This window comes from Acanthaster planci, linkage group LG06 (genome assembly GCF_054643075.1).
Source record: "Acanthaster planci isolate LZ-2023a linkage group LG06, COTS_SCS, whole genome shotgun sequence".
In the NCBI taxonomy this organism is placed as follows: Eukaryota; Metazoa; Echinodermata; class Asteroidea; order Valvatida; family Acanthasteridae; genus Acanthaster; species Acanthaster planci.
Genome location: NC_141782.1, coordinates 17008517 through 17023545, shown reverse-complemented (window position 1 = coordinate 17023545; position 15029 = coordinate 17008517). Strand labels below are relative to the sequence as shown.

General features: G+C 42.3%; 1 protein-coding gene across 2 annotated transcripts in view; it reads right to left on the bottom strand.

Annotated features, from left to right (window-relative positions):
• trappc8 (trafficking protein particle complex 8) overlaps positions 1-14377 on the bottom strand; it is a 37077-nt gene extending 22700 nt beyond the window's left edge. For both annotated transcript variants that reach the window (XM_022240446.2, XM_022240447.2), the window contains exons 1-14: positions 14060-14377; positions 12060-12260; positions 10985-11074; positions 9764-9938; positions 8881-9055; positions 7838-7973; positions 7011-7345; positions 6362-6474; positions 5068-5218; positions 4230-4330; positions 3158-3263; positions 2246-2377; positions 1655-1726; positions 326-478 (exon numbers count right to left, since the gene is read on the bottom strand). In XM_022240446.2, the coding sequence (XP_022096138.2) occupies positions 326-478; positions 1655-1726; positions 2246-2377; positions 3158-3263; positions 4230-4330; positions 5068-5218; positions 6362-6474; positions 7011-7345; positions 7838-7973; positions 8881-9055; positions 9764-9938; positions 10985-11074; positions 12060-12260; positions 14060-14216 (2097 nt within the window). In that variant the 5' untranslated portion in view covers positions 14217-14377. The remainder of the gene's footprint in view (positions 1-325; positions 479-1654; positions 1727-2245; positions 2378-3157; positions 3264-4229; positions 4331-5067; positions 5219-6361; positions 6475-7010; positions 7346-7837; positions 7974-8880; positions 9056-9763; positions 9939-10984; positions 11075-12059; positions 12261-14059) is intronic.
• Positions 14378-15029: the final 652 nt, after the last annotated feature.

The following is a 15029-nucleotide window of genomic DNA, read 5'->3' as shown; positions in this document are numbered from 1 at the left end:
CGCGCCAAGTACGCGCAACCAATTGACGTCGGAATGCATGGTCACGTGTGTGCGCTGGAATGCGTCCTACCAAGCCTGTCTCTTCTTGGGCTGATGAGGGTGTACTTTAGCTCAGGATGGATACAAAGGAAAATCAAACTAACGTCAATGTGTCAATTTCACTACTTCAAGACTAGTCCCATAAAGTTTTTGACAGGCATACGAAAGCCATATTCCAAAACACAAAGCCACAAATTCATCCCTTCCCCAGATTTTTCCAAATTAAGAACTCACACATTTGCATCATCTGATAAAGGGACAAAAGCCGGGCAGTGCCCAGACTCACTTTGAACACAAAGAGATACTCCTTGAAGAAAGCACCCTGCTGGGCAGCTGGCTGCCTGCTCTGGTAGGTCAAGAGATGCTTGAAGGATGCCGTAGAATTCTCCAGCTGCTTCAGATTAAAGGACTGCCGACCAATCGTGAAGTTGATATGGTCCTGGGAAAGCACAGATATGAATAGGATAATGGGATTTTTCATGGCATGTTATTACCACACACTGATGTTCTTATAATCATGCGATCTCATTACCCCAAATCTGGGACAGGAGAATCTACTGTAGTCATCTGCAATGGATTTCCATCTAAAAACTAACTTTTAACTATCAGCATCTTAAAATTATTTGGCATTCATAAATACCTCGGACAGTTTACCAATTTCTATTGGTTTGGAGCCTGTCAAGCAGGTGGTATTTAACAGAGGATTAAAAGCAACGAACAGGCCTTAAACATTTTCCCGGTTTCACATGCAACATGGACTCTCAGTTTATGGGTTCAAACTCTCATGCATGACAATCATCGTCACGTACACATACGAAATGCAATCAATGAGTCCGCATTTCATAGAATCGGAATTTCACTCCGCACCCGCTCAGCTGCGTTCTGTGCCACGTCGTGCAGCACGTGTCATGTGCCACTTTCCCACAAAGATTTTAGTATCAAGGCACTTGCCACAGATATGATCAGAGGCATGTTGCACAAAACACGGAGTAAAATTGATGAACAAAATCAAAAGTCAAATGTATTCACTACTTACCTTTCTCTTTCAAGAAAGTATTTAGGAAAGGGAGTAGAAGTGTGAAGGGTTGGTTTTAAACGCAAGGGGCCCGGAAGGTAGCTGTGGGCCTTGCCTTAAGCTTGGCCTCTTTGCCCCCACGCAGACCCAATCCAGTTTAAACACACTTTTAAGCACACACCAAACTTTTATTCCCTTATTATACATGGCTCGGTGGCACAGCAAGTAAAACAATGCTGCTGCCTTAACCCTAACAGTCCCGAATACTACAAAGTACTACTTAGTAGTAGAATGTAGTACTCAGCCCTGTCGCTTGTAAGAGGACATGACATTATTATTCTCTGAAGCCATAAAATACAATAGAGAAGACAATGTACCATACAATGCTGTGGCACTATGAATGCATGGTTTCATTGTTCTCTGTACGAGTAACAATGGAATAAACCTAGCCAGAACTAGCAATTTGTAGTGCTAGGTCCTTCAGGCTCAGAGTGTTACGTAGTATTTTGTAATACTGAGTACTCTAAGCCAAACAATGCCACGTACTGTTAGGGTTAAAGGTTCAAGGTAAAAGGTAAAAGAGAGAGTTTGCCAAAATACCTCTGCAAGGGTCCATCCTTTTCCTTTGTACACCTGCAGCGCTTGCCAGTAGGCTCTCAAGGCGTGTTTTCTCTGGGTCGTGAAAAATGCATTAGGTTGTAACAAGATTGGAACACAAGTACACAGATTGAAATCAAAATCTGGAGACCCACACTTTGCTGGAGACTTTACAGGTAAGAATCTCAATGACAGTCACACATACCTTACAATCAGCTAATTAGCATGAAATTTCCAAGATCTACCTTAACATAAGGTAGATTTACTTTACATGGGACATGGGGACCCGTTTTGAGTACGAGGAAAGTGCCTTGGTGTCCTCCACATTTTGAATTTTGTAAAATTCAAGCAAGAAAGGGTGCCCACAAAGTTAAAGTTAAAAGTTGCAAAATTTAAAAATAGTAAAGATAAACTGCATCACCCATGATAACATCGATCACAACACTTCTTAGGAAAAACAGCCAAAGTTTACCTAACTATTCCCCTAAACAATCAAATTTCTGTGCTAAACACCTTTAAACAATGTTTTATATACACCAGAAATGTCTATGCACCTGAATAAAATCTAAAAACATGAAATGGTACATCAAATACCTGTCCAGCCTTGCTGTACCTGTGACCTGCTAGGATCATGTGGAATGCATACTTGCGGACCATTGGCTGGCGCATGTTGATGAAGCAGTGAGCGGCCTGTTCTAGGAAGATAGCGCTGCGTATGTCGGAGTCCTAGTGCAGTTCCGGGGGGAAGGGGGTTAGAATGAAAATAACTTGTTTAATATAAATAAACGGCATAGAATGCTGCATGATCTACTGGCAAAGGCCTGGTGCCGTTGGTTCACATCAGACTGAAGTGCTAGATGCAAATAGCAGCCACTGTAGGCAATTGATTTTCAACAGAATGTACACAAAACCCTTTTTATGCATTACAATTTCATTGACAATTTAGTGCACATTACTGCATGGCTGAAATGGATCTATTCACACAGTACTGTTTGTTCTTCACCTGATGAGAGAATAACTACATGTGTATGCAAGAAAAGCCAACATTAAGAGCAGGGTTTGGACTTTTTTGTGCAGCTTCTGACAGAATGATGTAAATTTTTCTAACCATCAGCTCTACAGATAGACATTTGGACTAATTATACCGACAACTGGGGAGATATGTAATGACAGCAGTTCAAAGGTCACTAAAGCAGCAACTACACACTGACAAGATGGCACTTGTACGGAACTTTAAACAATGGAATCAGTCATTTACGACAGCAATCCAAGCAGTGATGTTGAATCAACCACTTAACCAACCAAGGTTCACTCCTTCAGCTCCTTACATGTAACTTAAAAACAACTTAACAAAAATTGTTTACTGACATATGTTCAACTAAAAAACACAGCAGGACGGTGATGCTCTTGTTGATTGTAAACTTGAAAAAAAGGGGTCTTTCTGTGGCGATCTCTCCGTGGGGCAGTGTCTAGTGAATCACCCCTACTGCTGGTTAGTTTGTTTACCTCTCCCGTCATCCTAATGAATTCCATGGCAGCCTCAGCATACATGCCTCTCGCTTTCAGAATCTCGGTGCTCATCAAGACTGCCCGGGTGGCAAACTGTGGCCTCCTGGGGAAAATGTGATCAAAGGTTCAGAGTGAGCTCAGACAAGAGTGAGGGTAAAAAGGCTTCTGAAGAAATGTCAGCAGAATCGAACCGAACAGTGCACGGGCAGTTCATATTTTTTTCCAAATGCATGTTTGATAAGAATGCAAAATCAATCATGACAAGTGTGCAGGTACAATCCAATCAAACTTTTAAGAGCCGGAATGACAGTCCAAAGTAAATGACAGCAGCCTAGAGAAAAGGGAGAATTTCTCTGAAAACAAGATAAATCTTCGTGCATGCAGTAAGGGAACATGCCAAATCAGAATTGAACAGTCAAGGAGATTTAGCCAAAATTGTGAGGAAGACAGAGAATCTATACCACCGTATTAAAGAAAACTTAGCCCGGTTTCCATATGGTCGTTTGTAACGCAGACGGTTTGTAAGACATCAAGACGCAGACAGTGGCAGGAAAGACGCTGTGAGACATCATTCCACCCAAAAATTAAACAAAATGGCATCCAAAACTCAGAAATTTTTGCTAAAAATGCCTTTTTTTGCTAGCAATGTTGCTTCTGGAAGCCAAACTGATACTCCAGTTTGATGTACCAATTTGTTAATGGTCAGCTATTTTGTTGATGACTGCAGCTGCATATGCTGTTTTTGTATAGGCCCACTCAGCGACTTTATACAGACAGTCAGTAAAGTTGAACCGAGCTCAACTTCCCCGATCCGTCTGGGGCTGGTTTGCGTTTGTGGCGACACTCCCGTTTGACATGTTTCCATTTGTCTGCGTTGCAGTCAACATCTTGATTGAGTTGCTCTCTGCGTATCTCACGTCGATATGAAAACCAGGCTTTACAAATATTGAGGAAAGAACCGAGAAAACTGAACCAAAAAGGGTAAGGTGTACGGGAAAGTGCTAGACATTTAGTGGAGTAAATACTATGCAGTAAGTGAGTTCCTCTCCCATTGGTGACATGAACTCACTTGCAAGAGGTGAGGTAGGTATTGACTGCTGTGTCCATGTAGTGTGTCGGGTATGCCTTCTGCATACTGCCCAACATGAAGGCTGACACCGCCGCCATTTCCTGAAATCACAAAATAAATCACCAATCATCACAGGGTTTGGCAATTGAGACAGCAGCCACTGTGTGGTTCACGCACGCCTGGCACAGTGAGTTCCCTAAGGCGTGGACGTGAAGGAGGGCACTTGCGCAAAATCAACGTCGAAGGTTAAAATGCGGAAACTGAAGCTCAATCTATTTGATGTGCATTCTCTCCATCCTCAGACATTGATATGTGTGATACTGGCACAGCTGATGTGCTCCGAGGTCATCCTTGGGCAAGCCTTAACCACCTGCCTCTGGGGATTCTAGAACTGGGCACCTTGGGTTTGTATGCACAGCTGGGATGCCCGAAATTGGACAAAAGAGCTGGGCCTTGTAACAGAAGACAGTACTCGGAACAAAAGACCAAGCTGCTGAGATTTACCATAATTTTTCAGTTGGCATTAGTGTAGGTAATCCGTCATTGTTTTGAAACAGTATACCACTGTTTGTGGCATTCCGCGGCAACGGATTATCAGCGGGGACAAAAGTGCTCCAGCACTCCAGCGATGAACGATACAGTACCACTGCACGCTAATCCGGCTGCATTTGAAAAGACACCACTGCCATTCAGCAATGCACTGGGCCAATTTGGGGAACACAGGAAATTTAAAAAGAACAGAATTTGAAGCGATTTCCAGACAGAATTGTAATTTCAACAGTTCTGAGACTGAAATTGGTTACCAGCCGTCATCTATTCCTACACAGTGCATGCTTACTAATGCTCCAGCGTAGTGAGTCCATGCCTGGTCATTGCCAAAGTCTCTCTTGGCGGTGTGGTAGGAAGTGTAGGCTAGCTCATACATCTGTACCAGGAAGGCCAGGTCAGCTAAGCGTCTCATCTGAAGCTCTGGGGCTTCTCTCAGATACCTAGGGGCAAACCCAAAAAATCGGGGGAAAACCAACGGTGGTGTAATGGTGACCAACACTCACTTTGACCACTGTGACCTGTGCACAATTGGGGTCAAAAGTGGGACACACAGGCCACAATTTTTCAAACGGTTTTTCTGCCCTGTAGCGAGCTGATTTACATCCCATAACACACAAAGTTTACTCAAATAAAAGAACGGCATACGTCATTGCTTCACTTTGCATGTAGCAGACGCGGCACCTCTACAATAAATAGTAACAAACTGAGACACACAAAGTTAAGATTTTTTAGCAACGACTTGACAGGAAAGAGTTCTATTGAACTTGCTGTAACATATTTGTAACTTGAGAATAATCAATACTACGTCCTTTTAATATAAAAAAAATATTCGCTAAAGACTATTCATTTATAGGGCTCATGACTGCATGCTTTTTGTCTTTTAAAAATGTGTAATTTTTTTCCTCAAAGTAGCAACCATGTTTTATGAGCTCACAATGAAGAACTTAACATCTTTGGCCATGCACTTCACTAAGCGAGTCCATCGAAATGTACCATTGTGGGTGTTTTTCATTGAAGAAAGACTCTTATGCATAAAACAAAAAAAACAACTGAGAAAAATTTGCATGGCATATTGGACGGTGTCCTGTTTTTGCTAAGCAACTATCATTTCTGCTCAGCAACGTCTACCCTTAGCAGCCTTTTTATATTGGTTAATGGGTTTAAAAGGCTTTTTTTTTTCAATTTGACATTCCGAGTAATTTTTGAGCCGAATGTCACAATACTAATTTGAGTTGAACATTCATTAAAAAGGCATAAAATAAATGGGATGGAAAGGACTTACTTTTATCAAAGGAATTGCCAAAATTTTCACTTATCAAATTTGAAATTTACTGTTATCTAATATGATAAAATATTGATATTTTTCCTGCAGAAGAGAAACTCAACTCCCAAGTATTTTCTTCCTCGTTTCTATACATCCAATTCCAAGGTTTATTCACAATTTCCTGAAGTGGAAGGATCCATACTAACTTCACAAGCTAAAGTATTTCTGCTGTCTACATTTTGATGACTCCAAGTCCCTGTCAGAGGATTCTATCATCAAGAGCCCGACCTTCAACCTTTGACCCTCCGAGCTCACTTACTTGCCACCCATGTCACGGCCTGTGATAGCAGCCTTTTCAGCCTGCTTGTTCCCGCCGAACCATTTCTTAGTGGCACTGAAGATTGACTTGTGCAACCCTTTCCTGGCAGCGAGCTAAAAGAAATTGGGATATGAAACATTTGGCTTTGCATAAAAAGCACAATTCTTGTATTGTGTGTACCTCAGATAAAAATAACCAAACAACGTGAAGATATGGTAATATTTTTTCATTTTACGCAGTCACTTCTTGGTGCTAAATCATGTCCACATAATTGAAGCAACAAAAAACTGGGGTTGGATTCCACAAGGGAACCATGGCTTTTCATCCTTTAGCAAGCAGCTTGACTTACTTATTGGCTCAACAACTACACAAGTAACTAATTACACTCTGATTATAAATCAGGTGTTTAGTTGGGTACATGTATTTGCAGCTGTCTGTTGTCAAAGGAGAAGATTTACCGACTATGAAAAGCATTGATCATGGGTACAAGGGGAACTTGATTCACTGTCTAATTTCCAATGTTGCTTACTTGAAGACCAAAACAATTACATTGTGAGACAACCAAGTTGAGTGTGATACAATCCTTCTGCCTTGGGATGAACTGCATGGAAAAAAAAACCCTGGCTATTTTATCACCCATCAGACCAACCTGTTCATTGAGAGTCCTGATCATCTTCTCGATGTAAGGCAGGAGGCCGCGCACTGTGAACTCATGGATGAAGATCCGCAGCCGGTCGTGGTCGCTCAGCGTCAGGCAAGCTCCATGCACATTAGTGCCTTTGGTAGCTGGCTGCAAGGGGCCTTCTGAGTTCAGCATCTTGTTGTTGCTGTGGAGGGCTGAGTCAGTGCTGTCAAACAGGTCCAGATTTTCCTGGGAGTGCTTGGTGTCGCCTGACTGGTCCAGAGGGTGAGCGATGACCTCGTTGAGGGTGTTCTCCTGACTGGCAATGATGACGGCGTCCGGTGAGGGATCATTAGGCCCATCTGTTTGAAGGAATTCATTCACTGATGAAATGACTGACAGGTCAAATGTTGTCAAATCAGGATTGAAATTTGAGCCTTAATGAGAATGCCTAAGCATGACCTGGCTATCTTGATATAGAGGCACGACTGACAGGTCAAGATGTCCAGCATGCATTAAATCATCTCAGGCTGACGTGCTTGACATGCTAATCCCCTTTTAGTTTTGTACACACACAAAGTCTAAGAAGTCTATGGAGGCAGACAGTGTGTTAAATTTAAAGCTGAATTTAAAATGACTGCGAGACATTAGCGAGAGAAACTCCTCAAAGCTTGATTTTAAAAAATGGGTTGTGACTGTATCAGAAAAATGGTTTGGGGGAAGATTCCTAACTCTCCTCCCCTTAGAGTGAAGTCAACTTACAGTTATATGGACCAATTTCACAAGAACGTACTGATGTCAAAATAGTTGGGACCAGATGCATGCTTGGCATAGATCACGATGTCCTGACTTACCATCGGCACTATCGGGAGTGAGAAGATTTGCATTTGTGGCTTTCTCCACTTCAAGGTTGTCAGGCCCCGCCTCCGTCACCCTGTCAGGAAAGCCCTCGTCGTCCATTGACTGAGGGATATCACTGACTGACGTTTCCTAGAAACATTTGACAGAGTGGCATTTAAGTCCTGAAATTCAAAGCCCCACTTCAACCCCTCCTCTCCCAGACCAATCAAGGTATGTTTCCAGTATTTTTTAAAACTTTGAAAAAAAAATATGTATGTACTTTCTGAAGCCACATTCTTCGGCTATGCCACCAGAGAATACACAGTGTTATGTACTATGTACGGCATTAGATCTGATACTGCCACCTTAGCATGAATGCAAAACAAATAACAACTTTACTGAATAAAATTAGACCATAAGAGAGACACACGATTAAATTTTTGGATGGGTCTTACGACTGCCTTCCAAATGGCTCTGCTACAGTATGGTTTGAACTACATCAGGAGACTCCGTAATCAGTAATGTGTGAAGTGAATGTGGGGGCCAGGTTGGGGTTCTTCCCTTGCCTTTTACCTCTGTGGGCCCAGGCTCCATTCCTGGCCGTGGTCCACATGTGGATTGGGTTTTCAGTCCCTAACTGATTCCGTATGTTTTACCCAGAATATTCCTCTGGGGGTTTTCCTCCCACCTCTAAAACTCGAACTGCTTCTCACTGTCTCCTCTCTACAGATGTGGGCCGTTTGGCGTCTGCATGAGGCGCCCTTGTAAGCCTTCAACCCCCCGCTGTAAATCTGACAGCCTCCATGGAAAGCAGTGCTTTGCACTGATCAGAGCTTACCCTCATTAAAGATGATGCACATCAAAAAAAACAGAATGAAATGATAAGTGTCTGGTTGGCCCTCCTCCTACAAATCACTGTGAAATACAGGAGAATTTACACTTTTCACAGCGCAAATCTGACAGATAATTTGGAGTGTGCATAACTTAACGTCCAACCCTCCCTTCTCACACTAGCCCCCTCCCCCCCACCCTAAATAGACCAAAACCCATTTCTCACCATCTGCTCTGCATTCTTGTTCATGTACTGGCTCCAGGGGTCAGGCATGCCGATGCTGCTGTCGCTGTTCAGTGCCGTGGTCTCGGCAGTGTGGATGGACCGCGAGTTGATTCTCAGTAAATGGCATGCATGGGAGCCATAGGTCGCTTTCATACTCTGGTACACTGCCTCAGCCCTGTGAGCGACGAGGGGTCAAAGAGTTTAACAGGAAGAACACTTTTACCATTATATCCATCCATCCATTGCTGTTGCAATTACACATGTTGCAACCACCCACCAGTTTGAGGGTCAACCTTGTTTTATCCTACGTTGTCTCATCCACATTGTACGTGATTTACAAGACATGGAGACGATAAAAAGTCACTTCAACGAGAAGCTTTCTCGAAATTAGCCTGATCATTTTCTGCACAATCAGGGTTGAAGGAAAAGGCTCTGAAGCATTCAAAACAAGAATTAAACCAGACGCAATTTTTGACATGCATTTTGTATGCTACCTTACACATTTAAAATGTAATTTTGACTTCAGGTCTTGGTCTTGGACTGTCTTAATCTCTCTGTATCGGGCTGTGTCAGTCTCAGTTTTGTGGTCTTGGTTTCCAAACTTGGGGTCTTCTTCTCAGACGGTCTGGTCTCAACTGCAACACTGATCATCATTACGTATAGTGTGACAGTCTGCCTGCATTATGCTTTGTGCACAACTACATGTAAAGGTACCTTTAGTGACATGGCAGATATCTGTCGTATGTTATATTTACTTTGTAAGAATATAAGTGATAGAGACAAACTGCACATGCTTATCAATATACTGACTCAAAGTGTGTGGAAACCACATCACTGTAGAAAACAGCCAATCAAAAAAAAAACACCCCTCCTGCATACTTACTTTTCCTCCTCCCCGTCTGTGTTGTCATGCACCAGCACATAGTACTTGAAGATGTTCGGGACCAACCACTTTGGGTAGGGGGATTTGGAGGTGTGCTGCAGGAAGTGTTGCTGCTGGCTCAACTTGGCAAACTGATCCATCGGGTCCGCATGGGAGGTAGACACAACCAACATGCCTGGTGATGGGGGTAAGGGTCAAGGGCTTTTTCTTCAAGAAATGAATTCAGCTTAAGGCAGACAAGATCTCACATTAGGGTTATTTACTGTACCCTGCCTGAAGCCTGGTTAAGACTTGGTATGAAACAGTGTTGTAGTTAAGACCACTTAAGACCTTCACAAGACCACACGAGACCAACACAAGACCTCCAGTCTGAATTCAAGTGACAAGTTATTCCAATAAACTGCAACAAAAGCATTCCTTTGCCACTGTTCACCGTTACTTGTTACTGGTCTTGTGTCTGGTCTTGTGTCTGGTCTTGTGTCTGGTCTTGTGTCTAGTCTTGTGTCTGGTCTTGTGTCTGGTCTTGTGACTGGTCTTGTGCCTGGTCTTATGACTGGTCTTGTGACTGGTCTTGTGACTGGTCTTGTGCCTGGTCTTGTGACTGGTCTTGTGCCTGGTCTTGTGACTGGTCTTGTGACTGGTCTTGTGACTGGTCTTGTGACTGGTCTTGTGACTGGTCTTGTGTCTGGTCTTGTGACTGGTCTCAACAACTCTTCTGTACAACAGTCACAGAATATCATTTTGGGTGTTTATAAATCTTCCATAAACTGTTTAAAACCTATTCACTGGTAACAGAACAAGCCCATCCAGTCCCTGTACTTCAGTTGGATGTATTACTGTATTTACCATTCTGATGAATACTGGCATATAAACATGTATGACAGGAATAGGAAAAGCTAACAAATTTTTTTATTTGAAGGCCTGCAACTAAACAGCAGATCAGGTAACTTGTAACTTACATGGTAAGGTTGGGTTTAATTTGCATTTTGGGTATCTTTTCCTGATTCAAACAAAGATCATGCAACTGGAACAAACACTGACAAAGCATGTTCGCACAAAACTGTGAACACATGCAGTCATTCTAAATATGAGAACATCTGGCGATCCAAACAGGCAGTAATCCTAGTGAATTGTGTTGCATTTTCAAGGAGTTCATGAATTCCATTTATCATCTCTGTTCCTTCCCTTCCAAGAAAACTTCAAACTACGCCCAAAGGATACAAGCTACGTAGTGATGTATGAACTCGTGGTCTGAGGGGGTCAAGAGCTCAAGGAACACATCGCGGTAGGTTTCATACCAAGCTGTTGAAGCTGGAATAAATGACAAAAAATATACCAGATTACGTACAGCCGAAATACAAACTGTCACTCCTAACTTTCCTAAATCCTCCAAACTCCTCTGTGCAGTGTGGAAGGATTTTGGAGGATTGAGGCTGAATGGCAAAGGATGCATTGTGTCAAGGTCCTGGGTCAGGCCTGGTGTTGTTTGTGCTCAGCTATGCATAAATTCAGACCTGCATGTACATGTAGGATATATGTGGAATCATCCACACTGCTCCAGGATACCATTTGCACTGCCTTAACAGAGCAGGAATTGCTGGACATTTTTGGAAGCACTAAGGTAGTGGTCAACCCCTTCAAGGAATGCATTTCAAGAAATAATGGAGCATTCTGGAGGCAGATGGAAGATTGTGCACAGCTGAAAATGCATCCCTAGCCAAACATGCCAAAAGGGTCAAGGGGTTAGGGTAAAGTTGCAGAAAGGTGTTCACAAATGGCATTCCGGCCTCATTACTATACCATGTAAATGGATACTCTCTGTAAATTTACATATATGGTGGTCACGTAGTCTGTCAAAGTGCACAAACAGCCCGGAGTTTGAATATGGCCTTTAATACATGTAACTGAAGTATACTAATCAATTAATAAGAAAGGATATTATACTGAAACACTACAAATGAAACCATGCATGTGTTTGAGTGTTGTTTCCCCTCTTACAAACACAATGTTCAACTCCAATCTAAAGAGAATTTTAATTTAATCTATAGCAAGAGGCACAATGAGTTGCCATAAAAATTATATGGGATGTGGTGTTCTAAGTGGTTCCAAGTTATAACAAATCCCTTCATAGTTGTGGAATTCAAAGATTCAAAAGGTTACAAAAAACAAAAATGTGAGCAAATTTGTCATACACTCACATAATTGTTTTGGAGGTTTGAACTAAACACCAAAAAGGTCTGTTATAATAATTTGTCTGTGATTTGGATGGCCACTGGCAATCACTCCATGTACTTACCCCCAATCTGGAGATCATAGGAGCCAACAGTGATGACGTTGCCACGGTTACCATCGACGGGTGGCGGCTGGCATCGATTGACACTCTCCTCCAGCATCCTCCTCATCAGGGATACAGAGAGCGGCTGCTGGTTCATCTCTTTCAAGATCAGACGGAGGTTGCGGACCGGGTGCAACTGTCCCGAGGGATCTCGGATGTGAGCTGTGAGGGATGAAAGAGAAAATGCAGGATAAAGACAATCTGTACAAGTTTCTGGCATGTCTTGTCAACATCTATACACCGATATGGGACACTCCCAGTCCCAACTGTAGTTGGACAATCCCAACGCACTGCAGTTGGACCAGCCAAGCAGCAGTATCATTGGGACGATCCCGACTACTGTCAAGCATCGTGCTTACAAGAACACACGTGAGTGCATTGCCACTGCATTCATGGTGTCTCCTCGGATTAGTCCACAGTACCCAACCAGGCACTAAACGTTCCAAAAATTACACATGCATCATGTGTTGGTACACGGCAAATTCACACTGATGCATTTTTCAAGCACTAGCCTATATTAGTGAGTCTCACATGACCATATTTCAACCAACCAGGATAAAGAACCAGCAAAGAGTATCATACATGTAATTGTTTTCAGATAATATTGCCTAAGTCTTGTGTTTGAGGTGGCACTACTTCAACTGAGGAACAAAAGGAAAATTATTATTCTTACAATTTAGGAATGTTTTCCTTGTTTCAGATCTTTCCTAGTTTCAAAAAGATTTAACTTGCCAACACCTATTTACATCCTTTTGGATGTGGCAAAAACACAACACAAATTTTTAATTCTATAAATATGTACACTAACTGTTCATAAAACCTGCCCATCGTGAGGACTGTGCTAATTCCAACGGAAACTACCATGACCGTGGAATGAAACTGGAAAGAGTCCCATACACGGACATCACTTGACACCCTGAACATTAACTCAACGAGACTGGCCTGAAAAATTGAAGTATTTTCTAAGTAAATCATGCTTTGATATTTTTCATGCAAAATTTAACTTTCTGCATGTTTTGGTACCTGTCATCACGTTCTGATGGCTGACTAACCGCTGTAGGGACAAATTATGACTGTAAATGTAACTTTACATTTTTTAACATTTTCATAAGTTCATTCACTTTTAGATGTCTATCATGTCTGCACTGCAAATCAAACAAATATTTTCCCATGCATTTGAGTTTTTTAAATGTAAGTCACTGTAACTTGTGTAGGCCTTTAAAAAGTAGTTATCCAGAGTTAGAAAATGACTGCTTTAAAAAGGAAAAAACAGAGGATACAGGTAGTTAAGGTGGAAAAAGCTCCATATATGGATGCTAGTAATTACTCCCTACATTGACCTATTTTTGGTCCTCAGAAAGCAAGAAAATGTCCAGAAAAGTTCCATTTACAAAAGGAGTAAAATACCAAGTTGTTTATTTAATGTGCTTAGAAAACACTTTGAATTTCTCAGATCAGTCTCATAGGATTTGTACACAGTGTCCAGCAGTGTCCGTATATGGAACTCTTTCCGTTAAGGTAACTGAATCGACAGATTTCAGGGTCTGAAACTGACAGATGGGTTGTTGGAAGCCAAGGCTAGGACTAGCCCTGTAAATGACAGAATTATCATCCAGGGTCACACTCACAATACATGCAATAAAAAAAGCCTGAAATGAAAAACCTGAAAGAAAAAAATGCTGCATCCTGACTCCACTTCAGCAGTTGTGTACAAAGTCTATGGGGAGTGAAGAGAATTTTCTGAGTATTTCCCAACAACATCGGTAAATTTTTCCTAGCCCTGAATTTGTGTCTTTCCAACTTTCTGTAATGACTGACTTTTATTGAGATGATATATGATGAGAAAAGTGGAGTCAGGATGCAACATTTTTTCCAACCTAAAAACTGGTTGAGGCTCCTTAAACAATATCGGCATTTAGGCATTTGCTTCAACAATATTTCAAGTTTGTGTATGTTTTTACCCTCATTTGTAAGGCGGCTAAAAGGCCGTATCATCTCAACCATTGAAAGGTTGTTTTTCTGCGCCAACACCTCGGCATCGTGACTGCAAAGCACAGCCACCGTTGGTCCGAACGAATTCTGTACGAACTCCTGGGCACTCTGTGTGCACTGTGCCATCGTTGAAACCGTCCAGTCTTGAAGTTACCTCGACAATTTACACAAAACAAATTCGTCGTTGGTAGAGTGTTAGGCACACGGTGCACTTCGTAGCATTTTCCGTCACAAGGTGTTCGCCATGTTGCTTTCACTGTACTAGCCAGCTACATGGTGCATTGTGGGTAATATAAAAACAGACAGAATCACTCGCGCGCCACACGTACGTACGTACACGTCGACGCCACCGAGTGAGGTGGGCGTTCCACACATTTCCCTAGCCTGCGTCGACTCGGACAGACCACTGATGAAGGGCGGATCCGAAACAATTTTTTTTGAGACGGACAAACTTGTTGGGAGGTGAACAAAATGTTGGAATTTTTTCATGTAATCTTTTATGGTCTTTCTGGGATAAAGTCTACTGTTGGGGCTTTTTTGCACGCATTGAGAAAAACAATGCCATGAAGCCCCCAAATCGCTTTTTATGTTTTTTTTTTTTAATTTGGGGCTCCTTTTTTTAAAAAAAAAAGAGGCGGGGGCATGGCCCCTGTTGGGCCTTCTGGATCCATCTGTGGCCTCGACTTCCATTTCAGATCTGAAATGAGCTCCCTTATCCTGTAGTTGCCAAAACACGGGACTATGCCGAGGGGAATTGTGAGCCCCCCCCCCCATTCCCTTAGAGAGGGGCTCGGGCCGAAATGCACTGCAGTATTTCCGTTTTAAGGCCGTCCGTTTTAATAATTTAAGTACACTGGTTACCTCCTCTTCGACGATGATCATGAGACCATGACGTTTTTGCAGCTTAATGATTTGAAAACCTTTTCTTAATTCCAAACA